General features: G+C 44.0%; 1 protein-coding gene across 1 annotated transcript in view; it reads left to right on the top strand.

Annotated features, from left to right (window-relative positions):
* Positions 1–26315, top strand: part of CNTNAP5 (contactin associated protein like 5) — a 442467-nt gene that overhangs the window by 406548 nt on the left and 9604 nt on the right. The window contains exons 20-22 of the mRNA XM_019554532.1: positions 7269–7399; positions 9215–9299; positions 24482–24700. Of these exons, the coding sequence (XP_019410077.1) occupies positions 7269–7399; positions 9215–9299; positions 24482–24700 (435 nt within the window). The remainder of the gene's footprint in view (positions 1–7268; positions 7400–9214; positions 9300–24481; positions 24701–26315) is intronic.

The raw sequence follows: 26315 nt of genomic DNA, 5'->3' as shown, positions 1-26315 counted from the left end.
ATGACAGCACAAAATACACATGAGAATGAACAGTGCATTGACATTAGTTTGAGAGAATCACCCTGGTCTTTGAGCTGAGTTCATTTAAATAAGGATGCAAATTCTCCAACTGCAGTTATTAGTAGCTTATCTCAATTTAGCTACCATAAGCTTTAATAAAGCGGTGTTTTCTTTTAAAATGGTGGAACCCACACTAGAGGCCCACATGGGACAGTGAATTTATTCCTCTTTCTGTCCTACTCTATAAAAGCCCTCCTTGCTCGCACATCTCTTTTTGTTTTCTCTATTTCATCCCACTTCCACCTGCTGCAACTTCAGTCCCACTGTGGAAGGGACTTAAATAAATTAAATAACTAAACAAAGTCTACCCCTGCAAATCCCTGCACCTCAATGTTTCATGTCCAAAATCTCACGGTAACCAAATATATTTCTCCTATACCTGCAAAGTGGTGGCATGTCCTGTGGTTTATGTCAGCATCTAATCTGCATGCCAGGGGATTAACCTGGACAAGATAAATAGCTGAGCAATAACTACGGAATAGAACTGGGAAACAGAACTGACTTTTTCTTCTTTCCATTTTTATTTTCTGTGCATAAAACAATCAGCAATACTCATCCTGCTTTCCCCTACAATAATAATAATAAAAACAAAACAAAAAAACCATGATGCAAACACTTTCTTATTAAATGTCCAGTGGTTTTTAACTAAGCTGGACCCTGTTGTTTCACAATGCCAGCTGCATTTCCTCTGAAGAGTAAATTTACTGAGTAAATGTCCCTGGGGAGAAGCTGCTAATTAAGGAGCAGGTTTCCTAGCCAGCTGTTACAAATGGTGAGGTAGCTCATTTTTAAATATGCAGGCTATAAAGGAGAGGGACCAGAGCACCAAGGCTGTGCAAACTGCCAGGGAGTTATTTTGTGGTGAACGGTACCAAAAACCAGTCCTTCAGCGCTGTGTGACCTGGAAGGAACAGACCAAAACTATCACCTAAATCATTACATGAGGCTTTCTTGGCACCGTGGTTTATAGCTGATGTTGAGAGCACGGTATTATTAATAGCTTCACTAATGTTCTTCTCCCCTTGTTTAATCAACACTTTCCCTAATTATTTTCTTCTTTAACTACCAGTTCCCTGTGTGCTGTGGAAATATTGAGCCGCTGTAGTTCCTGTTTTAATGATCTGCCAAATGTGTTGACTTGTAAACGGTTTGTGTCCAGGGGGAGTGTATTTTCACACCTGGGGATCTTGCCTTTCTGGGAGACAGCAAAGATGACGGATTTAAGCCAGTGGTTCTCCAATCAACCTTATGGCTGGCTCCGCCACCTAATCTCACGTGGTTGTGGAAGAACCATGGCTGTCTAGGGGAGGGCAAGAAATAATGGGCACCAAGTGATTGAAAATCGATTCAGGCTAGATGTAAGGAAAAACTTCTTTACTAGTTGAGTGCCAAGGGGTTGGAACAGGCTCCCAGCAGAGGCCGTACAGTCACCCACCCTGGCAACCTTCAAAAAATGTCTTGACGCCCTCCTTGCTGGGGTCATCTGATCCCAGCGGTCTTTCCTGCCCAAGTGCAGGGGCGGCTGGACCCGATGATCTGTAACATCCCTTCCACCCCTAACAGCTATGAAACTATGAAACTCTGCTTGCCATAGTGCATTAATGCAAGAGTTTCCAGCTTTAAGTAGCACAAATTTAAAGACCAAGTTAAGGCCCTTTCCAGAGACTTGCAGGACCTCATCCTTTCCATATAGTTCAGCGAGTTAGTGAGTGAGGAGACCTTAAAAACAAAGGCATGGTTTTAAGACTGCGTGAAATTAGACACTTGGATCATGTCTTGGGTGCAGATTTACCCACCCTGGCAATAATTTCAAACATGTCACGCTGCTGCACATGCTCTACCTCTCAAATTGGATGCAGCGTATGTGAGCCTGCACGCTGTTGAGGGAGGACTAATTCTCACCGATTCCCAGCAGGCTCTGGTGCCACTGCTCCCTTGTGCCTCTACTCAGTGCAGAACCAGAGGTGAGGGTTGGTTTTAAGCCACTGTTACTTTTCCTCCAGTTTTTGGGCTGTCTGACGCTGTCCTCAGCACAGACTAGAGTCATTCCGGGGGGGGTCAGGTGTAAGGACACTGGTCTCATCCCCTTTCCCATTGCTACCTACAGGTCTCAGGTGTCCTGTACAGGTGTCAGTAAAAGATGGCATAAATGCAGCTGTGCTGGGTCTGGGATCTCTCCTAGCACAAGAGGGATCCCCCCCCAGAATCACTCGAGCCATTTCTATGGGACCTTTGTATAGATGTAAACCAGCCCTTAATGGGCAAACTGCAGCTTAGTGGTTAAGTTAACTTTAAGCTATGTCACATACCAAATCTAACAGTAACAGCAAAGAGCTCCACAGAGGCTAATTTATCCTGATGAAAAGCAAGGTAAATTAAACCATGGGGAGCTCCATGCTGCCATGGCTGGCCTGTTTCCCATACCTATGCTAGCTCATTTAAAGATAGCTCAAGCATTTCAACGTGCCATCGCCTGCAATTTAGACATAGGTTGAAAGGCCAGATGAAGCCCTGAAGATCATTAAGTCTAACATCTCCTGATGCACAGACTAGCACCAGTAATCGTCATCAACCAGGGGCACGAATCTGGCATATAAGACAGAACTGTCCCTTCACTGCATGTAGTTAATAACAGTGGTCTTCAGGAGCTCAGCATAATTGGCAGCATATTGCTTGAGCACTGTTGCAAGTCTGGTTTGCAGTCCCAGGCACTTAAGGTTAGGCACAGACATTCAAGAAGCCCAAGGCAGAACCAGTCTAAGTTATGTGGCTGTCTGTAAGTGGCACAGTTTAGATCGGCAGTGAACAGAGCACACGTTTGCCCTTTGCAGGTACAGGGCAAATCTTAGACTGGGTTCTCCCATTTTTAAACCAGTCTATATGTGCCAAACTTCTGTTCGGTTACATATATAGACCAGCTTCTGATCATTTCTGCTGGTAAAAATGTCATGTCTATACCTGGCCTAAGTGAAGACAGGACGGCAGATTGCCCATGACCATGATACAGCTCCCAGAAACATAGTACCATTACTACATGAATGCCTGTGATCAAAAATAAATGATGCAAACATTTCAGAAAATGTAGATTGTGCCCAGGTATTTGTTTGTGGCTGGTGACACTAGCATAATGTGACAAAGGACTCCAACCAACCAGCTAATCCAAATTCAAAGATACACAAAAGACCTTTCAACAAAAATAACACTCTATTTCTTTCTTTGTCCTGCTTTTATATAGAACAAAACAATTTGATCAGTGTGGAAAGATTGGTGCTGAATATGGGCTGAATTCTGCTCTCAGTTCAATGGGTGAAAATCCTAAAGTCACTGTATCAAGATGGGGAAAATGGCTTCAGATGGATACTAGTGTAATTTTGGCCTGAAGCAAAACTGCTTTAGTTTATTCCATTAGTTTTGAGTAGCTGATTTCAAATACCAGTCATCTTTCTTATCATCTCTGGAAGCTGGACAGGTATTTTGATAGACAAGGGAATTAAGTGTCTCATCCAAACAAATGGCGTGGCCATGCATAGAAGTCCCGGCTCTAATGTCTAGTTACTTTGAGTCTTTCCAGTAGCTCTATTAGGGCTGTCACGGGGGAACCGGGAGCGGTGGGTTCATTCCCATCTCTGCCGTTGTGTCAACCTGGGTACCACCATATGCCTCTGCATTGCCTTCCCTGAATTGCTTCCCCTAATGAAATTAGAAGGGTTTTTTTGTTTTTTTTATTTTAAACAGGAATGCTTTTTTTCTGCAGCCCTCAGTGTAGTAGGTCCATGACCTTTGTGGGGGGGCTCCTGGGCAATGGGCATTATGAGAATTATGGAGTTGCCATGATAATACAAAAATGCCATAATAGTAACATTATAATGTGTGCTCAGTTGCAACTTCATCTTAATGCATGTTTTGACAAAAAAGATGTATAAATAATGAATAATAATATCCATTAGAAAGGCTGGGAAGGTTTGTAGAATAAGGCTCTTCAGTGGAGATATTCTTATATTTAGCCTTGCGTCCACTACTGACCTAGATCTATACACACATTTCCCTCTTAAATTAATGAAACATTTCATGAATGCAACTTAAATGATTAGGTGCCTCTTAGTTCCTGTACTTTCTCCTTATGGTAAAACCTCAGGCAACTATGAAATGATCAAAGACCAGTTCCCAGAATCCTTTCTCATTTTCCCTGCACATCTTCGGGAGCTCTGCTAACTCGAAGAAGCTAATCTTCTACTCACACACCCTGGAAAATTAGGAAAATGGCTTACTTTCATTGCAATTCCTGTTTGAAAACTTTTTGGGTTCTGCCATAAAAAGAGATTGAAACTCTCCCTCATGTAGGAGGCGCATGTCAGATGTCTGCACCACTTTAAACCTTACTGTAAAGGTGAGTGAGACTGCAGTGGGGAATAGGACATCTGCTCAATGGGGCATTTCATCCAAGGAGAACTTAGATTAACAGATCCATAGGGGCTGGAAGGGACCTCTAAAAATCATTGGGTCCGGCCTCCTGCACCAAGCAGGAAAGATAACTGGGGGTCACGTGACTGCAGCAAGGTGACCGTCCAGTCTCCTCTTGCAGATGTCCAGGGCAGGTGATGGTACCACCTCTGGAGGAAGCTTATTCCATAGCCTGGACACCATCGTTGTGAAGTAGTTTTTCCTAATGTTGAGCCTGAATCGGTCTTCCAGGAGTTTGCGGCCATTACTCCTGGTTCTCTCCTCAAGTGCCCTGGTGAACAGTTGATCACCAAGACCTTGATGTTCTCCCCTAGTGTAGTGGTAAGCTGCTACCTCCTTTTCCTCTGGCTGAAGCATCCCAGATCCCTCAGCCTTTCCTCATATGGCTTGCCATGTAAGACTGATCATACGGGTGGCTCTTCTCTGGGTTCTCTTAAGCTTGTCCACATCCTTGTTAAAGTGCAGTGCCCAGGACTGGACGCACTGCTCCAGTTGGGGTCTCACCAGTGCTGAGTAGAGCGGAAGAATCACCTCCTTGGTTTTGCTGGAGATGCATTGGTTGATGCACGCCAGGGTATCATATTCATACTGTAGTCAATTATTACCCCCAGGTCCCTTTGATTCATAGTGCTGGTCAAGTTGGCATTGCCAAGCCTGTAGGTGTGTTGGGGGTTGCTCATCCCGAGGTGGAGCACTTGACATTTCTCGATGTTGAACTTCATCTCATTGTGATCCACCCAACTTGCCAGCCTGTCTAGGTCCGCCTGTATCTCCAGCCTATCTTCAAGTATGTCCACACTTCCCCATAACTTGGTATTGTGCCTGAACTTGGCCAGTGAGCTCCTCACCCCCACATCCAAACCATTGATGAAGATATTGAACAGCACTGGACCAAGCACCAACCCCTGCGGGACATCGCTGCTCACTTCTCGCCAGGACGACACAGATCCCTTCATTAGGGCTCTGGGTCCTACCCCACAGCCAGCTTCCTGCCCACTTGACTGTCTCACAGTTAAGCCCACAGTCCTCCCAATTTTCTCATGAGGACATCATGGGATGCCAGATCAAAAGCTTTTTGAAAGTCAAAGTATACAATGTCAACCTCTTCTCTCCTGCCCAGGTGGCAAGTTACCTGGTTGTAGAGGGAGATGCGGTTGGTAAGACAAGACCTGCCCGTGACAAAGCCATGCTGGCCATCGTTCAGAGTCCTACTTTCTGCAAGCATATTGCACATAGACTCCTTAATGATTTCTTTCAGGATTTCCCCTGGGATAGAACTTAGGCTAATCGGCCTATAGTTACCCAGGTCCTCCCTCCTCCCCTTCTTGAAGATGGGCACTTGCAAGATTGGGAAGGATTTCTGCAAATGAGGAAACAAAGCCTAGAAATATAACAGTGGGAAAACAAATCCCCTAGTGAACATCACTTCCCTACATTTCAGTGTAGGTACTGTCTGCCTATTAGACTCTCCAAATCGAGGGAAGTTTGGCATATTTGGAATTAGCTCAGACAGGAGTTTTAGGAAGGAAGGGCATAGGAGTTGCTCTGTGTTTTGCTGTAAATAGCAGGAAAAGCATAATGAAGAATTATTGCTCTATAGATTGCAGGATTAGGTATGCATTTCTTATCTCCTTTGAGATTCTCATTTAGTGAATGTAACAAAATAGCTTTGTAAAGGCTTTTTAAATGAGTTGAACCAGAATTATTCAGCCTGTTTCAGTTACCGACCTGTAAAAGAGCCCCAGGAGTTCTGGAGAGTTTTGTTTTGTGTATGTGTCATTTGCCCGCATGATGATCTTAACAGGTTTGTTCTTCTGTGGTCAAAACGTAAGCTTATAAGATCGGCCAATGTCTTTTGTCCCCAAATCTTTATATTTATATTTTTCTTTTGGCACACGCTAAAGGATTAACTCTGTTAACCGTTCCCTTTCTTTCTTTATGCCCTCACAGCTTTGTCACTGTATTGTTGTTTCTCACAAGCTGAAAGCAGCCACAGCTGATGTTTTGTTATAAAAGAGCATTGAAAGCATCTGCTTTTGTGTGTATGAGAGAGAATTATATAGATTTTTGCAAGCAGACTAGAAAAGCAAGGTCAAACTATGGTTCTAGCTTCATTTACAATTTACCTTTGTCTCATGGAGTGTAAATCATAACGTGTTTCTGAAGATACCTGCGACAAAATCATATTTTGAAAAACAAAAGCCATGACCATTCTCATTTCAAACAATATCCAATACACCATCATCTACATGGGCCATTATATTTTACTTGACTGGCTTCTTGAAGAGCACTAATAAAACCCACAATTATTACTCTTCCAAAACAGTGCTAGAACTGCAGATGTGCATGCCCTCTGGTGGAAATAACCATTCATACAGAATTTAATATATATCAAATAATGTGCTGCTGTTATAATGCCTGACCCATGGGTAGACACGCATTCCTCTAGGACAGTTATTTGCCCAGTTGTTCAAGGTAGGTATCTGGGGACTGGAGTCTGTCCGCTCATGTGAAAAACTTCCAACAAATTAATTTTTCATGCGGTGGTAGTGTTAAAATGTTGTAGCCACGATGGTCCGTTCTGCTCATTCAAGTTTGATGCTTTCTTACTTCTTCTCAACTCTCTGTCTTGTACATGTTACACTGCTTTTCTAAATGGCATGAATGTCTCATACTGTGTAAACCTATTGAGCAGAGCCTCATTACGGACACAAGTCTTATAGCTGGAAATGTGCTCTACTTTTAAGGAAGTTTACAGGTCCGATACAGGCTGAGTAAAGATGGACTCCTCATTTTCACCATCGACTCTGGAAATTTTGCAAATCGAGAAATGCACCATGTGAAGATCAACAGAGAAGGAAAGGAGCTCGTCATCCAGGTATCAGACCTACCTGTCACGGCCTACATCGCAGCTCAGATTCAGCCGTCCACGCTCAGCATTAATTAGTGCTTTTCCCTACAGTCAGTGCCCTTGATTTCAGTGGGCCACCTTGTATTCCTGTTTGCTCACTAGTGCAAGGTCCTGCGTGTGCAAGACTGGCACAAAATAGCTCTTAGCAGAATGATCGTTTAATATGCTTTTTACTCATCAGTGCACTGCCAAGGGGCTGGGCTGAGTAGAGATGCAGGAGTCTCATTGTACTCGTGTGTCTGTCCTGAGGCAGAATGTGACCATAGCTGAATAATCCAGTGGGGAAGAGGGTTACGTTTTGTACTGTCACATGCAATGCCGAGTACTCAGACACACGGTCTCATTCATGTCAGCAGGACAGTGGGAATAGGCATTTAACTTTGCAGAGACCGAAGAACGTAGTCGTTGGTGTGCACGCACCCCATCACCTGGGATCTTATTCCTCCAGAAGATGAGAACGCCGCAGGCTCTTTATTGCGTGCTCTCCAACTACATCGTTCCTGCTGTCTCTCTGAGAAACAGTGCTCAATCTAGGACCTGTTCAATTGCTGAGGGGCTAACTAGAAACCTTTTGCTGTCCTACTTGTCGAAGCCGAGGAGGGGCGTGCACTCACAGCTTCCCCTTTTGGTCTCATTCCTAAGGAAATTGTACCAGCTTTTTGGCAAGCATCTGCTTATTTGCAAGGAGTGGGATTTTATGACAGGTATGCATTAGCATAGGGGGACAGCAGAGGCAGGAGAGGAGGAGCGTGCTTCAAAAGATGCAGGATGAAAGAGAGAGCTTTGCACTGCACGTGCATGTTTTGTTTGTACTTCAGCTTCAGGTTTTTTAGCACAGCAGTCTATACAGGTGTGGCCAAAAATGAATACAGCACATAATAGAGGTGGCTCTGAGCCTGCAGCAAGCAAACGATGTGACCAGTAAGGAGGAGTTATCCCATATGATGATCTTATCTTATTGCCCAGTTAGGGGTGTAGTTACACGTTACACTTAGACCACGCTAAATCTGCAGGATGTTAAGCAGCATTAAAGCTAGAACGGGCAGTGAGCATCTGCGCATTAAGGATTAGTACTATTCATTGTCTGCCTTTCTACTAGAGGGCTAGCAAGCAGGGACATGGATAGGAGCATGGACACCTGGGCTCTATCCTTGGTCTGGGTAAGGAATTGGAGATGGTGCATTCTGGGATGCTGGAGGACTGCAAATTGCTCATTTTATCTCTGAAGTTATCAGACTGAAGTGACCCTAACATAAGCCAAGTAGCCCCAGCCAGAGTTAGTCCTTGCCTGAAATGGCATAACACTGAGACACTCAGAAGGCACTTAGCGTGAGTTAATGAGCTTTTATGTGTGGACTCTCAAATTTTAAGTATGGTCTAAGTATAACATGCAACCCCTAATCACTTCCCCCAAGTGGCACTGATCCTTGGCCATCCATTTACAGCCAGGCTTCATTTGATTACTGTAATAGAAGATGAGTATGCAAGAACTCTCTGGCAGGACATGAGCACTTTTCAAATATTTTATACTTTCTTGCAGAGAAGGTTTCTTAAAAGTCCTGTTATATAAAGACTCCAATGCACCTTTTAGCTTCTCCTGCTGAATTCATGCACATTCCTTATGCCATGCTTAGAAACATAATCCCAGTTGAAACCAAGTATTATTTGCTTTTGGCAAGTAGCTCTATAGAGGCTAAATTCTTCCCCTAGCTGGCTTTGTAATAAGTTTTGGAGAGGCTATGCATGCTGCCATAATGGACTTATTTTATTGACCTATTTCAGGTGGATCAAGTTCTCAAAGTCAAGCATAACTTCTCGGAGATTGACTTCAGGGCCATCAAATCACTCAGCTTGGGCAAGGTCACTGGTAAGTTCCACTTATGGTTTCTTAATTTGTCCTTGATTACATGATAAAGCCTCCGTAATTATCTGCACAGAGCGGTGTGTATGTGCATGTTTATGTGTGTTTTCAGTCTGCAGGGGCTGACCTTAAAATAGCAGAGCTGTTACTTATACCAGTGCAAAAGCAAAATTAAAGCCTTGTTAGCGGGATTGTCAGCGATGTTGTTTATTTGCGCTGATAGCAATATTAACCTCTCTCCTTGCTCGCTGCAGCGTAGGATGCTGGGGTTTCACAAGGCACCTTTCTTTGAAGGCTCGTAGGCACAGTGTAGCTGCAATTCTTTCACCATTTCCCAGTATGCACCCAGTGTCTAGCCAGACCTGCCCTCTCATACTGGGGGAGGACAGAGACATGCCCCCCTCATCCCTTCTTCTACCCCCTCCCCATTCCAGTTGAGCACTGCAGAACACAAACCTTAAACTCTTAAATGATGAAGGGCTTACAATTATGCCTGCTGTGCATGCAGGCCAGACATTTTTAACATGGCTTCCCTCCCATGCTGCATGACCATCTCAAAGCCAGGATCCATCTGTCAGCAATTTAGAAAGCATCCTCCCCAAACACACACTTCTTTATTCCCCCGTAGTCAAATTGTCTCCCTTTGTTCTTTAAGTGCCCCATTCATTTCCACTAAGAGATGAAGTCTCTCCTTATTATGACAAAAGAACAGGGAGAATATTATTGCTGATCCCATATTAGAACTGGACATTCAAATGAAGCTTGCCATCTGGGAGGCACTTACGGCCTGTTTTATTGCTGCAATTCAAATGCTTCCTTAATGGAACCCAAAGCCTGTGCATCTGCAAGCCGTTTTGCCAGACCTGGACAATAGATGCCCACTAGTGTCCACTTATGAGCTATTCATTATACCTAATAGCATCAGTGCACTTTGCATCCTTCTTTGCTAAATAGCACATGAAAAGGTCTGGCTTCTGCCCCACAACACAGCTTTGCTTTTATAAAGAGCCTACCAAGAGCAACCCCAGTCTCTGGTGTGTCAGTACTTGGCACTTCCCCATCCAAGTCAAGACTGAGATAACGTCCCAATTAATTCAAGGGCCTGTTGGGTTGCTGACACTGTCTGCTTCAGGCCATATTATAGAATAGGGTTCTTCAGCGTGAGCAGTCCCTGAGGAGCTTGATGCATTTGTTACAAGAACGATGGTTTCAGACAGCTGGTAATGGGCAAATCCCTCTTCTCTTCATCTCAGTTGCCTTGTAGTTGTAGTTTGATAAGACTGCTCTGTAGTGGCTAGAAAACTTCTTGCCCCTGTGGTGAAGAGATCACTGTATACAGAACACACAGGATTTGGCCCGTGGAGCCCTAAAAGTCAGTGAGGCTAAAGGATCTCTAAATTATAGTTTTTAACCTACTTATCCCTTCTGTTTTAGTAATATGCGTTGATGCACTTCACTTCCTGTCCTAAAATAGCTGAATAATGAGTGTTATTGGGCACTGTTAAACAGCAGCCCTGTTTCTTCCTGGAGGTAGCTGCATTTCAACAGGGATGACAGAAGGTGCAGCCTTAATCCTGTCGGCATTCGTTAGAAAGTTTGCCTCTGTGAATTTTCCAATGTCAGGCCCTGTATGAATCACAAAACCATTATTATTGTTATAGCAATGGCATACAAATATGTATGTGTTCATTTAAAGGTGATATGCCAATGGATGAACACTTTTGCACCACAATCATGACTTCCAAAGTATTTATTTTTTCTCTCCTATTATTTGCATTTATTTTGTTGCTCTTATTTATCAGCGGCCAGATTTCCAAAGAGGAACCAATTGCTCATAAGTACTCTTTGATTGTCAAAAGGGATCCAGCTCAAATTTTTAAAGGATTAAGGTTTTGATTTCAGTGGGGCCAAGATACCTTTAAAAGTCTAGGCTGCAGTTATGAACAGAAGCAGCCAGATGTTTGGAAGAGCTTGGTGCCCTCCTTGTCTTGTTAATTAAGACTACGTCAGTCCCTGGATGGAGACGGGGCCCTTCAAAACATCTGCCCATTCTCTGATTCTGAAAAACTTCCTCCTCACCTCTTTTCTGCCCAGTCTTAACCTTTCATTTCATCCCAACTCTTTTCCAGCTTTCTGATCCTCTGATGCATCAGCAGAAACTTATGTTATGTCCCCTTTCTTTTCTTAGGCCCTTCACTCAGCTCCTCTAGCATGGCCATCTTGATGAGAGCCGTTAGGAGAATGTCATAAAAGAATAAAGAAATCTTCTTGTCAGATCCCCTTCTGATAACCAGATAAACACAGCTATAACTCTGAGAAATAACCATTTTGTGGAAGAACAGATTTTTTTTAAATGACAGCGCATCTTCTCCAGATGCACGTTCTTTACTTTAAAGCTGCTTAGGTTTATTGATTTCTGTATCGCTCTCACATGCATTGGCTGCCCGTAGCTTTGGTCTTGTATCCTCTGCAGGAAACTGTCGCTATTTAAGTCAAAAGGTGCTATTTTGGGGCTGAAAAGTCTGGGATTCAGTTCCTAGGTTCACTACAGACTTCTTGTGTGGCCATGAGCTCTAAGGTATGTAAATGCCTACCTTCAAATGAGATCAATCTAAGCCTTGGTCTTTGTGGGCCGTTGTACATGATGTGTATTGTTTAGATGCACGTTACGAGAGAGCACCAAAAAACCCTGTTTTACTAGGTCAGTCGACTATTTTCATGTTGATTTTTTTTTTCATGGTAGGTTTTGATTTATCGTGGCAAGTTAGACCACCTCCGACAAGTTTTCAAAGTTTCATAGTTTCTAGGGTCGGAAGGAACCTGAGCAGATCATCTAGTCCAATCCCCTGCCATGGCAGGAAAGAGTACTGGGGTCAAACGACCCCAGCAAGATGTGCATCTAACCTCCTCTTAAACACGCCCAGGGTAGGAGCCTGCACCACTTCTCTTGGAAGCTGGTTCCAGACCCTAGCCACCCTGACACTGAAGTCGCGCCTCCTGATGTCTAGCCTAAATCTACCCTCTGCCAGCTTGTGACAGTTATTTCTGGTCACTCCTGGCAGTGCTCGGGGGAACAGGGACTCCCCCAATGCCTGCTGATCCCCCCTGACTAGTTTGTAACAGGCCACTAGATCCCCCTCAGCCATCTCTTGTGGAGGCTGAACAGGTTCAGGTCCTGTCGCCTCTCCTCGTAGGGCCTGCCCTGCTGCCCCCCGACCATGAGAGTGGCCTCCTCTGGCCCCTCTCCATGCTGTCCACGTCCCTCCTGAAGTGCGGTGCCCAGAACTGGATGCAGTACTCCAGCTGCGGCCTGACTAGTGCCGCATAGAGGGGGAGGATCACCTCCTTGGACCTGCTTGAGATGCATCTGTGGATGGATGACAAGGTGCGGTTGGCCTTCCTGACTGCCCCCCCTGCAGCCCCGAGCAACTGAGGTATAGTCCTCCTGGGGATGGCCCCTCCCTGCCCTTGGGTGTGCGCCTCCCTTTTAGCTAGGAGACATTCCCGGATGCTTTTGGTGAGCCGTGGGGGCTTTTACGCCCTCCTGCTCCCTTTGATCCGTGTTGGGATTACCTCCCGCTGGGCTTGGAGGATCGTCTCCTTAAGGAGCGACCACTCTTGGACACCCGGCTCCCCTCCCCTCCGGGACCTCAGTGCCTCCCCGACTAGTCTCCTTAGCTCATTGAAGTCTGCCGTCCTGAAGTCCAGGGCCGCTGCCTTACTGCAGGCCTTTGCCACCTTGTGCTGGATGGTGAATCCCAGCAGGCGATGATCCCTGTCGCCCAAGTGGTCGAGCCCCCGCAGCCCCCTCACCAGGTCGTCGTCCATGGCCAGCACCAGGTCCAACAAGACATCTCCCCCGGTGGGGCTGTGCACCTCCTGGGTAGATGGAGGTCCTGCACTCTGGCTAGGAACCTACGTGAGCGGTCAGACCTGGCCGACTGCTCTTCCCAGCAGATGTCTGGAAAGTTCGGGTCCTCCATGATGACCTCGTCCTTTGACCTAACGACCTCCGTGAGCTGATCTAAGAATTCCTAGTTGAGCTTTTCCCCGTGGTCGGGTGGTCTGTAGTAGACCCCTGCCATGAAGTCTCTTTCCCCTCGACTGCCTTGTACTCTAACCCAAAGCACTTCAGAGTGCCCCTCCTCTGATTATTTGCTAATTGACGAGGATGTGTATTCCTCCTTAATGTAGAGCGCCGCAGCCCCACCTTTCCTCCCTGTCCTGTCCCTCCTGTACAGCCCATAGCCCTTGGTTTTCACCTCCCAGTCCTGCATTGGGTCCCACCACATTTCAGTGAGCCCCACTATGACTGGGTTGGTGTCAGCTAGCAGGAGGGTAAGTTCCTCTTGCTTGTTTCCCAAAACAAGTTTTGTTTTAACCGTGGCTAATTGTTCCACCAGGTTTAATTTTATCATGAAACTTTCATTATGGATATTCTTACACAACGCTAAAATTGCCATTTTCCCTGTTCTGACACAATTTGGCCACCTGGTGCCCTCTAGCATTTTTTTTACTAGTAATAACACATCTATCAATTATGAGCATTCAACGTGTTACGTGCAAAATAGTAATAGGAATCACTGTGGCACATTGTGAGAGTGAAATAAACCTAAAGATGATCTTTAGCTAGTAAAAACCAGTGTCATGTACAGGTGTCGTGTATCCCTGTCCCACCATGGGTGTTAGGAATAATAGCCTTTTCCTACATTGCAGGAGTTGTGTGATGATAAATGCATTAAAGCTTGTGAGACACTCAGACCCTACTGTAGTGGGGGCTGTGTAAGTATCTGAGATGGATCTAAATTTAAACTTGTCTTTCAAGGAGAGAAAATACAGTGGAGAACTATTCAAGTGCCTCCCAAACATCTATTGAATTTATCCTCACAGAATCCCTCTGCTAAAGGGAAGTGTTATTATTTCTACATTTCACTGCTATCATTTACAGACATAAGGCTGAAGTTACAGGAGGACCCAGATGAATCATACTGATGTCCGTAAAAGTCCCTTCATATCTACTGTATTTTGATCCCAAATAGCTTGCTCATAGGGTCACAGAGGAGGGTCTTTGGCAAAGAGTGGAACATAGATCAGTTCTCCCTCTGGCTTAGCGCCTTACAAACAAGACCACCTATCTTGGTGCTTGTGCCCTGGTGCTTTTAACTAGATCACATGCATTACAGTTATGCTTAGGGTTACGCTATAGAGACTCTATGCAAAGTGTATGCATACAGGTCCATCTATAAAGAGATATCATACAGCCCAGTGGAAAGTGGTGGATTGATTTGCTTGGGTTGGTTTTGACCTTACCATTTTACAAGTCTCTAAATATATTTTGTTTTCATCCATGCAATGCCTGGTCTTTTCATGGTAGCTGCTTCAGTTTCATTTAACAGACTAATGAAAATTCTTCATTCATTGCCAGAAAAGCCTAGTCCTTGTGCTCATATTTATTGTGAATGCATCTGACTTATTGGGATAACAGCATCTAGCTTCCTACGTATCGCTTCTTTGGAGACCGGCATGGTACCTGTGATAGAGTGGTACCAGAATAGGGAAAACAATGTTTAAAATAGGGGCTTAAGAATTCCTTGAGGATGCATAGCATAAAGCTTTTTTTGACCTCTAATTTACATGTGTCTTCTCCAGTCGCGCGTAAACAGAATGTCCCAGATTTGTGCTAGAAAAATCTATACTCAATACTACATCTTCATGGATCACTTTCTTTCCATGCAGGTTTGGTCCAGCCACATTAGAGTCTCTCCACTTACCTCCATAATGGCGAAATCAGGCCATATATGTGTAATACATTGAAGAATACATTTATTGGGAAAGCATTGTACAGAGAGAAAATGCATACAGTGGTGTAAATAAACAGCAAAACATAGATCTTGTCTAAAAATGATAAATGTGCCCACCCTCAACCATTACAGACTGATACATATGAGTATTATATTGGTAGGGGAAATACATCAGGTTTATTTCAGGTATCATCAATGGGAGGAAGGGTGTAGGGAAGCTGCACTAAAGACATGCTTCTTTAAGGAGAGGTTTGAAGCAGAAGATGAAGGAAGAAGAGGAGTGAAGTCAAAATTAGGTATGAGATGTCACCTTTTCTGTAGTTGAAAATGTAGTAGGTTTCCGACTGAATGAAAAGCTTCAGTCAATGAATGTGAACCTACAGCTTTTAAAGACCAAACAGAATGGTGACTCCATGACTTGCCCCATCAGCCACCACTCCCCTGCCTCCATCGGTTTATTTGTCATGTTGTCACCTCTTCAAAACTTCCCTTCTACTTTATTCCCTCCCTCTTCTGCTCTCTCAGCCTCCTTAGATGGGCCACGACCACCAAGACAAACAGATCTCCAAGGTGCAACTTATGCACATGCTCTGGGGTTTGGGGGAGTGGTGGGGGTGTTATAATTAGAGCAACTCCTGGACAGCTGCTCTAATTAAAACGCTGCAGCACCACATGTATTCAGCATTGCATTTTTCCAGATGGCCACGGGGTGCTTTAACTAAAGTTTGTTCAATGAGTTTTAGTTAAAGTGCCCCCACCACCATTTTGAAATGTGGGGTGTTGAATACATTGAGACGGTGAGACACGGTGGGGCATTAATTAGTCTAATCAAGATTAGATCAATCGAGTCTGCTTTGGTGCACTTTAATTAGAAAGTGTCGGAGCACATGTATGGGCACCCAAAGCTGCTTTGTTCCAAGCAAAGTATCTTTGGTGATGATGCTGAGAGACTAGGAAAGGGGAGGAGGAGGTGATTTTCTACAGGTTACACCTGTGGTTCTGCAACAGATAATTCAAGGGTTGACACAATTTATCTATTGTTGCCGATGTTTTATATAATCCTGAAAGAGAATCTTTCTGTTTCCCTAAATATAGAACTGCCCAGAAGAAGGGTCTGCAGATAATTTCCTGCTCTCCATCATCTTTTATCTAGGAGCTTTATTTTTACTCTGAGTAGTTGCTACTTGAACTGATTGCAGCTGTCTCTTTTCAAAAGAATCCATGTATTCTTCTTTTATCGGCTATATCTCTTTATTTTTCTTGCATCAATTGCATCTTATAGTATGGCTGTATTGTACTGTATAATGTACTATATTGTGAGCTCTGGTAGAAATCACACAGGGGTGGCTGTGTTATGACACGTTAGGATTCAGATGTCACAGAGCTTCTGACACCTAACAAATGTCACAATGCAACCTGAAGCAAAGTCTTTTTTTAGCTGTTAGATGATCTGTGGAGTGGGGCGGGGGCCATGTGTAAAATTAGCTTGAGTGACTCATAATGAGCTCAGGGGTGTACTATGGGGACTTTAAAAAATCTTTTAGCATCTGTACTTTTCCCAGAGCCTGATGAAGGAACTTTGAGCCTGGAAGCTTGCAGAAAAGGACATTTTTTTCTTCCGATTTCCCTGTTGGTCTAATAAAAGGCATCATTCTGGAACCAAGAGTTCTACTTCTTCATATGTCATAATGAGCTCGGAGTCCTCAAGTATTTCACATTATATGAAATGTTCTGTAATTTTGGCACAATGGAAGATGTATCATGTCCATCTGTGTCCCAGCAGAGCTTGGGAATACATGTCTTTTAGTCCTATCTGCCACTCCTCTACCACACCAGTATCCATGGGCTTCTCTAAATTACACAGAGGGAGCATCTATATGAGACGTTTATTACAGAGCTGCAAATTAGCTCCATGCCAAAGTCACATCATTTACATGTGTGGCCTTATTAGGCCATAGGAAACTAATTAACTCCACCATAGGTTAGTACTTGGAAACACAAGTCCTATCTTATGGTAGCGTTCTTTATTGCACATCAACACGCGTGTAGACATTTGCAGGGCTGGCTGTGGCACAGGGATGCTTTGGTGTGGGGGCTGCCTGCCAGCTAGCCCCTCACTGGAGTACCTTTGTGCCCCAGTCAGCATGTCCAAAGCACAGTAAGCCAGATCGGAGCAGCCCCAGGATGGCAGGCTGACCCCCCAGACGCCCTGCCAGCCAGGGCTCAAAATGCTGCATTTCCAGGTGCTCTTGCAAACACAGTGCCCGGGAGCAATATGCACTGGAGTTTATTGCTCCATGCTAATAGCATGTGTAGATGCACCTAGAGTACCTTGTATTCTCCATAGGAGAAACTGGACTAGGTGGAATAGGAGCAGATGTAGTGGATCTGTACCATCCCAGGGCAAACTTAAGCAAGAGAAATCCTGACAAGGTCCAGGGCTTCATCTGGTGGCTTTGGGGTATATTTGTGCTAGGAACCCAGGCATGCCCAAAGCTGCCCTAATGCACATCAGAAATCAGCCTCACATGTGTCTTCTGTTTCTTCCCACTTATAGCTCAGAATCAGCAAAGCATCTCAGTTTTGTGGCAGGTTGCAGCCAGATATTGATGCGATGAGCTAGAAAGTTTGGTGGTCAACTCTGCATTTCAATAACAGATACAGAACTGAGACCAAAAGAGTCTTTTACTTCTAGGTCACTGAATCAAATCCAACCCCTGGTTTACAGGCCAAAAAATAACCGTGCCAAGGTTGTCTAGCCACTTTGGGATGTTTCTAGTTTGTCTGTCGGGCTTAGTAAAGAGCCCAGCCATTGCTTCAGCCAGTGGATTATGCCCTTGCTGCATCCTAGCAGCGGTCCATTTAAAAGAGAGATAAATGGCACCACAGGAACACTTAACGGGTGCTGCACCTTGTCTCAATGAAATCAGTGTCCCCAGCAGTAAAGTCTATGACAGGTTTTCTGGTGCTGTCATGTTGGTGCTTGTCAGGAGCATGAAACAGACTTTTAAACATAGCTTGGGAGGAAAAGGAGGATGCTGGAGAATGTCCATGGTTGAGATTTCCCTTAGTCTCACCTCCAAAAGAGAGTCCCTTTGATCCAGCATCTTCCCCTCGCTAACAGCGTGAGGTGTGAGAGAGGAAAGAATCCAGCCTTTCAAAAGGACGGAGAATAAATGGGGAAACTTTTCAAGTCTTTAAAGATTGTTGTAGCCCTTTGAATGTGGTTATTTTAGCCAGTAAAGCAAGATAAATCAGCCTCTTAGCTTCTGAAGTGGGGTTTGTAATTGCAGGCATATTTCCGGCAAGGCTTTGAGAGCTCGCTCCTCCATTTTCGACTGCCTCTCTAAGAAACCGGCACGCCTGGGCGTGCTGTTTTGCCTGGCTTCGGTGCCAAAACGTACTGCCAATTCCTCCACTAGTCACTTGTGTCCAAGCTGTGAGAGTGTCAGGCAGGGATCTGCAAGTCTAAATGTAAGGAGACAAGTGTGAAGCCTCCCTGTTTGTGGTTATTAATTTGTATGACCATAGGAGTGCCAGCCTGCATAACCCAGACATCCCTCAATGCAAAGAGCGTACACTCTGGTCTCTTAAATGATTCAGCTTTTGCAACCAACCGGGTGAAAGGCCCCATCAGCAAGCTCGGTAATTTTTATTAGGGAAATCATGAATTGCCTTGAGTATTGCCAGCCCAGACTGTTGTTTCTGATCAACTTTTTTGCAATATTTCTGCAGTTTTCCTTCTGCCTACAGAGCTGCCGCTGTCAAATTAAGTCCCGTTCAGCTTCACCAGAGACTGGGAGGTAGGAAGAGTCAAAAGGGACCCCGAGTGTCTCCGAGAGGATCCAAGTGTCCCCACAGCTTTCCCAAAAGCCTGGCCATAACCCTTGGGGAATGCATGAAAGGCCATTATGGGCTGCCGGCTCTGTGATATCGCAGGGGCGTCATTTCTAACGCTCTCCCTCCTGTGATGCTGTTTGCATACTGAACAGCACTTTAACAAAGTCAGCAGAAACCAGCTGGAAACTGCCACATTTTGACAAGCATCTAGAAGAAAAGGCAGGTTTTCCCTTTCAGTGAGTAAAGAATGGCTGAATCGCCTGTAGAAATTAAGAGAATTGTACAGATGATAAGAAAGTCACCCTGATTTGACTTGGCTGCACCACCTTCAGGCCATAGAAAGACAGTGATGTCGGGCTCATTGGATGATTGGTTAGGAGGCCAGGGAATAAAACCCAAGAGTCTTGGACAAGTGATGCCGGTGACTTAGGAAGTGCAACTTATTCCCCCTGAGTCAAAGTTAGGATAACACTCCTGCCTAATGCTACAGGAGACGTGATTTCTACTTCGATGCTAAGAACCCAAGCCCTAAAAATGTGGTCGTTTAGGATGCTCCACTGTCAAAGTTCAGATCAATAATCTCAGTGCCCCACTGAAATACTCATTGCTTAATCAGCTTACATCTGCCAAAGCTCCCACAGGTAATTTCAATTAGCCATAATATTCACATTGTCCTGTACCGTTTTTTAATTCGCTTTTGCACTGGGAAGCAGCTCAGACGTTGTACTGTACAGGTGGCTGTATTTCACTTACAGGTAGAGTGAACTCCATCATGGAGGCATTTGGACTTCAAACTGCAGTATATATTTAAGGGGTGTAGGTTGTCACCGTGTTGGTCTAAGGACACAGGCAGACAAGGTTCTGTGGGTGAATCTGATACCTTTTATTAGACCAGCTTAAAAAGTTGGAAAAAATTTTTTAGGAAGCTTTCAGGTTTAAAAACCATTAGTCAGGCTGAGGAAGTCTCTGCAGTTGGTGCATGCACGTCCTATTTCAGGTTTTACTTCAGGTGTGTAATGTGTGGAAGGGATGTACAAAACGGCCGCTTTGTTATAATGCAGATAAAAATGGAAATCGTGTATGGTTCGGCAGATAAAAGGTGCTGAAATCGTCATAAGAATCCTAAAAATCAGTAACTCAATATTAAAAGCAAATCCCCAGTTTCAAAGGAAGTCCTTGTAAATACATAGAAGTCAGAATGGCAAGAGAGCAAGAACAATGCGAGCTTATGGGAGCGGTGAATTGCTGAATTGCGTTCAAAGAGTGAACACCAGGATCCAGCTAGAAGCCAGCCACTTTAATCCATAATCAGAAGAACGAATGCACAGACCAACTAATGTGCAAGCCAACAGAGACGGCTGAATAATTGTGCATTTTAAATGCACGGGACAAGTCAAGTTGATGAGAGAGAACAGCTAAGTTACTCACAAGCTGAGCAAGGCAAATCGAAGATGGACTCCTTCTCTTCCTCCTCTGCCCCTCGACACGGGAGTCGTACTGCATGACTTAATTTGAGGGATTGAGAACAAATGTGCAGCGCAGGAATGGCAGAAAGCGAGACTGGAGCACCACGTTTGCATGGGCTTAATTTACCGAGTCAAACAAATGCTTTGGAGGATTCACAGATTTTAAGGTCAGAAGGGACAGTTTTAGTCCTCTCATCTGAAGTCCCCCATAGCGCAAGCCTTAGTATTATAGAGTAATTGAGTCCAGTAACTTTTGCTGGCATGCCCTTTAGAAAGCCAGCTGTTCCTGATTTCAAGTGATGGAGAGTCCATTTGCAACCCTCAGTCAGCTGTTCTCATAGCTGCGTGCGTATGTGCTGGGTTGGATCTGAAGTGAGCACAAGGGCATGACCAGACCTCCCTCCGCATTTTGGAGCATGGCAGCAGCACCGGGGACTTTAAGTCCCCGAAGCAAATAACCACCCCTCTCCCCTTTGAAATTCATATGAATTTCAAAATAAGTAATAAACCTGCCATGTAATGTCTCGTAAGTTTTTCAAGTTACCATGAAAAAGAAATTTTGGGTTTTCCCTTTGATACCAAGGAAATGAAGTAAACACACTGAATATTTTGGTGCTAAAAGATAAGATATGTCCATCTCCTTCGTCGGAGACAGCAAAGAAGCAGGAAATGCTAAAGTTGGCAATGTTTTCTGAGTGGGGGGGTTTCTGACTTCTGTGAAGATGGAAAGTGCTCTGAATCAACATTTCTCTATTTCTTCTGGAAGTTTTCTTTAGAAGTATCAAGCCAGTGATGTATTTTGTGAACAGCCTACCACGTTTAATTCCTTCATCTTCCGGTTCTCTTTCTGTACACGGACGGCTTCAGAAAGGCCAGAGTCCGTTCGTGAAGGCCAGGAGTTTTTCCAGCGCTGAAGACAAACGTGCTTCCCTTGAGAACTCCTACCCCAATCCTCTTTTGGAGAACAATACTAGCATTTTCAGGTGTGAGAGCCTGAAAGCTGGCAGAAAAAGACAGGTTTGGGGGGTTTTTTTTGCTATTTCTTAGTTGGTTTAGTAAAACGTATCATCTTTGAGCCAAGAGTTCTAGATTTTTGCATATAATTTTTCTTGGTGCCTATGACTAAGTTTTGCATATGCTTGTTTTTGCACCTACAGTTTGGCCATGTGACAATTGCTATAGTGGCACCCGTTACAGATTGAGCCGTTATGGCATACTTCCTTCCAGCAAAGCAAGCCCTCCGAGTGAGATCTCACACTTACACATGGAGTTGCTAAGAAACAGCCACAGTTAGGTGTCATGTGTTCTCATGCAGAAACTCAAAAGCTAATTACTAAGCTTTTCTCCTCTAAATCCATCTTTGACTGTCATGCCACGATCGGCATCCATAAGTGCCAAAGGGTAACATGGGATGTATTTGGTAGCCGTGTTGGTCTGAGACAAAAAGAAATGCAAAACTCTATAACACTTGCTTCAGAGATGATACCATTAATTAGACCAAGTAAGAAATCACACTGAAAAAATTATCTTTCTTTGCGAGCTTTTGGGCATATGCACCCTTCCTCAGGCTCGGGGAAAAGTAAAGTGGGTTAAAAAGTCCCCTTCAGCAGAAAATAAACTTGATTTTGCACAGGGCAATGTAGAATTCAGTCTTCAGCCATTTCAGCTCTGTAGCAAACAAACAAACAAAACTGCATACTAAAAAACTTCATCAAAACGTTTTTAGGTAGCACACTCAAGCGCACAAAATTAAGAGATGTTAGATTGACCCTTGCTACTGGAACAGACTCTCTCACCTTTTTTTCCCATCCTCCGTACTAAACGAGGGTTTTTTTTTTTTCTGGAAATGATAATGTGAGGTGGTGAAATTAAAGCCATCTCATAATACACGTACATAAGAATATGTCATCCTGTAAAGAAGTGCTTTTTATCAATGGCTAATATTAAACTGTGCTGACCACAAGAATTTGGGCAACTCAACTTGTTGCAAATTGTGCACAATAGTGTCTCATGTTCAAGACCCAAACACATTGAGATGATGATTTCCCAGACTTCCATTCGGCGTTTTATAAGCTCTCAGACATTTTCACAACACGTGTATAAAACAGAAGAGTGCAAAAACGAGGAAGGGATCAATATTTTCCTACTCGCTACTTGCAGGCACTTGGGGATGGTTCAGTCACCTGGGGATCCACAACTGAATCTAGGAGGGGACTGCTACTTGGTGGCTTTCCCAATAATGCATCTCCTCCAGTCTGATTAGGAAAGACTTTCAACTCCTTCTAGGGTGACTAGAAAGGGGGATCTCGGTGAGTCCCTGGTTTATGGAGCTAGCTGTAACTGAGGGAGGTTGATCCCAGAAGATTTTTATAGGAGTTCACAGCAACATTTTCACAGCCCTATAAAGTTTCTGGATGTAGGGTATAGATTTTATCAGTTTTGTTTTACCATACTCATTGTCAAAGCATTTGATCACTTTTGCTTTTTGTTACCCTTTGCCATTTTATGCCATGTTTCCTTTTCCTTTTTTGTATACTAGTTTCTTTTTAATACCATATTTCTTTGTAATACAAAATTGTCTTTTATTTAGACCCAATTTCCTTTCATTCTTCTGCTGTTTTGCCAAATTGCCTGTGGCAAATCATAATTTCTGGGCAAGTTAATAACCCGGGTGGACCTGTTCAGCAGTCAGGGGTCAGAAGGCTTGCACAAACTCAGGGTGTGCATCTGAGAGCACCATTTTGTCACACCACTGTCTTACAATTTGAATGTGTCATAATTTGCCTTGCAATTTGAATGTGTCATAACAAACTGGAGAACAGGGAAAGAATCCAGATTTCCAGTGCTATAAACCATGAGTTTCTAACTGCCTGCAGGTAAGATTTCTAACCTTGAACAATCATTGGGCCCTTGCTCAACAACTATTTTTACTCTGCTTTGCTTTGTTTCTGATTGACCTTGATAGATGAATTATACTGAGTCACAGACCTCTAAGCAGGGCGAATTGCAGTGCTTGGGAAGTAAATAAAAAGGGAATCCTAAGAAAGAGAATGCAACGTCGCTATCCTCTACCGATTTTCTCAAATGCCTCTGAGCCTCCCTGCATTGTGTGACTTTGTGTGGACTTTGAACTGGCTTTTTCCGACAAGTTTAAACACAAATGCATGGATTAGTCAAGATATTTCTTTTGCAGCTTGAGAAAGGACACAGAAATTGATATTTCATTTGTAGATACCCCAGCGGTCCTCAGATCGGTGGTGCAGCTCCCAGGACAGCGGAGCCTAGGCCCCTTGACCTGAGCTTTTAGGAATAACCAATAAAACAAACAATAACAGTGACAAGTGAGTAGGTTGAACAACCTCCTAGACTGTAGATTCATTGCTTAATGGTAGTGTTAGAAGCTCAAGGATGCAAAATAGTCAACATGAGATGATACGACGTATTAAATAATATACATTAGGGAATAATTCACTATTGGATCAGTAAGCAGAGCAGATGATCTAATAAGTCTTGTCCATTTTTGTCAAACTGAACACTGCTGGTAAAATATATTGTAAGTAATAAGAATTTTTAAAATTGTATATAAGGCCAAAACAATGACCATATTGCACCAGATCATAGGCCCATATAGCTCAGTCTTCTCTTTCTCACAATGGCAGAGTGGATGCTAATGGGATAATATTTAAGTAGGGTATATCCAGGATGATTTATTCCCTGCCCCTCTCTTCCTACAGCTTCCAGCAGTCAGGACCCTATGGAAAGCATCGTTGCTCAATTATGGCAGTACTCACAGTGTTTTTAGTTGCTTCCCAGAGAGGCAAGAAAAAATGGTAGGAGGAAGGAGAAGGAAGCAATTTATGCATGAGCCAGCTTCATTCATTATAAGCCATGCAGGTTGCTGTGGGAAGGTGGGGCACTCGATGGATGAGCTGAAAACAAGTGTCTCCCTCTTCAAGAGTTGAGTAAAAGAGCAAATAGATGTGATTGAGTGAGATGAGTTGGGTGGGAACATCTGGAGGAGACGAAAAACTCTCAAAGAGCCACATTTGAACCCCACTTCTTGTTATATGGTCTGTTGCAGATAGTCTGGGACTCGATTCTGACATCTCAAAGGCAAACTCCTATGGCTTTATTGGATGCCTGTCATCTGTCCGGTACAATCATATAGCTCCCCTGAAGGCCGCCTTGAGACATCCCAGCATCGCTCCTGTGACTGTCAAGGGCACCTTGACTGAATCCAGTTGTAGATCCATAATAGAGGCTGATGTGAACACAGTCACGACAGTATACTCTTCATCAGGTAAGTCCCTGCAAAAATTAGGTTTGGGTTTAATCTCTGTTTCAGAGGTCAGCATCTGTTCCACCTCCTCCCCTCCTGCACTTAATGTAATTGTGATAGTGGAAAACAAGCTTGATTTGGAAGTTGCCTTCTCTCTGTTATAATAACCTAGTACATGGGTTGTATTAACAGAAGGGTTGTAAACAGGTCATGAGAAATAAATATTCCTCTCTGTTTAGCATTGGCCTAACCTGAAGCATGGTGTCCAGTTCTGGGTACCACACTTCAGGAAACGTATAGACAAATGGCAAAGAGCCCAGAAGAGAGCAATGAAAATGATTTGAGATCTAGAAAAGATGAGCTAGCAGGAGGGGTTGGGAGATCTTGGATGATTTAGTCTGGAGATGAGAAGACTGAGGAAGGGTATGGTGATGTTCCACAAATGCAAAAAGAGTTGTTATAAAGAGGATTGTGATCAACTATTCTCTGTGTCTGTTGGGGAAAGGATAGGCAGTAATGACCTGAAATTGCAACATGGGAGATTTAGGCTGGACGTTAGGAAGAACTTTCTATATATGAGGGGTTTTGAGCACTGGCACAGATGGAGAGGTGGTATACCTTCATCTTTGGAAGTTTTTAAATTCAGGTTCGACAGACACTTAGCTGGGACGGTTCAGTGGGGGATGATCCTGTTTTGAGCAGGGGTTGATTAAGGTGACCTCTGAGGTCCCTTGCAGCCCCCCTTGTCTTCCACCCATGATTCTGTGAATATACAGCTAACGTCTCTCCAGTTGCACATCCCCCAGGCACCTAAAGCAAATGTTTAATATCCTGCATTGCCTGAAAATAGAGATACGTGACATTATAGGAGAACAAAGCCTGAGTCCCAAAGGTTGAGTCCAAGCTGCATTTCCAAAACGTGGGAATGGCATTGCCAATACAAGCAATCCATTCAGTGTGGCACCATGGTTCAGTGATTTTCAACCTCTTTTCATTTGCAAACCCCCAACAAAAGGTTGAATGGAGGTGCCAGACCCCTTTGAATTGTAATTGTGGGTATTCCCATACTTTTGATTGATCATAGCCCTTTTTCATAGCCCTTCGACATAGTCTGTGGACGCCTGGAGGTCTGCGGACCACAGGTTGACAACCACTGTACCAGCATACACCCCACAGCCAGGTACTACCATATACTAGCCATGCCACCTACTAACCACGGTTCTGCCCTAAGTAGTGGAAATGCATGAGTGTTTCTGATAGAAACTTCTTATCTGCGTGTGTCTTTGGCTGGATATTTGTATCATATGCCCTCTGGTTAAATGGAAGGCATGTCACTGGAATGATCCTGGCAGATGATCCCAGCAGTTCGTTCATCCTTTGCAATTGTGCAGCTGCCCTCTGAGAATTTTAAGTGGCTTGTCTATGCGTGTTTGTATGCAGTGAATGAGAAGAGAGCAGCTGGTAGTTCAGTCAGTGAAGACAGGGACACACTCGCTGCTGCTTTAGTCACTTGTGGATATAGAGAAATCCTAATGACCAGAAAGGGGTATTAAACAGAACGGGTTGTGTTTTGTTTTGTTCTTTTAATCTTCCTCAAACCACGAGTTCACTTTCTCTTCCCTTTGGGTAACTAATA

The sequence above is a fragment of the Crocodylus porosus genome, unplaced genomic scaffold (genome assembly GCF_001723895.1).
Source record: "Crocodylus porosus isolate Cpor-Errol unplaced genomic scaffold, CroPor_comp1, whole genome shotgun sequence".
NCBI lineage: Eukaryota > Metazoa > Chordata > Crocodylia > Crocodylidae > Crocodylus > Crocodylus porosus.
This window is presented reverse-complemented; position numbering and strand designations above follow the sequence as displayed.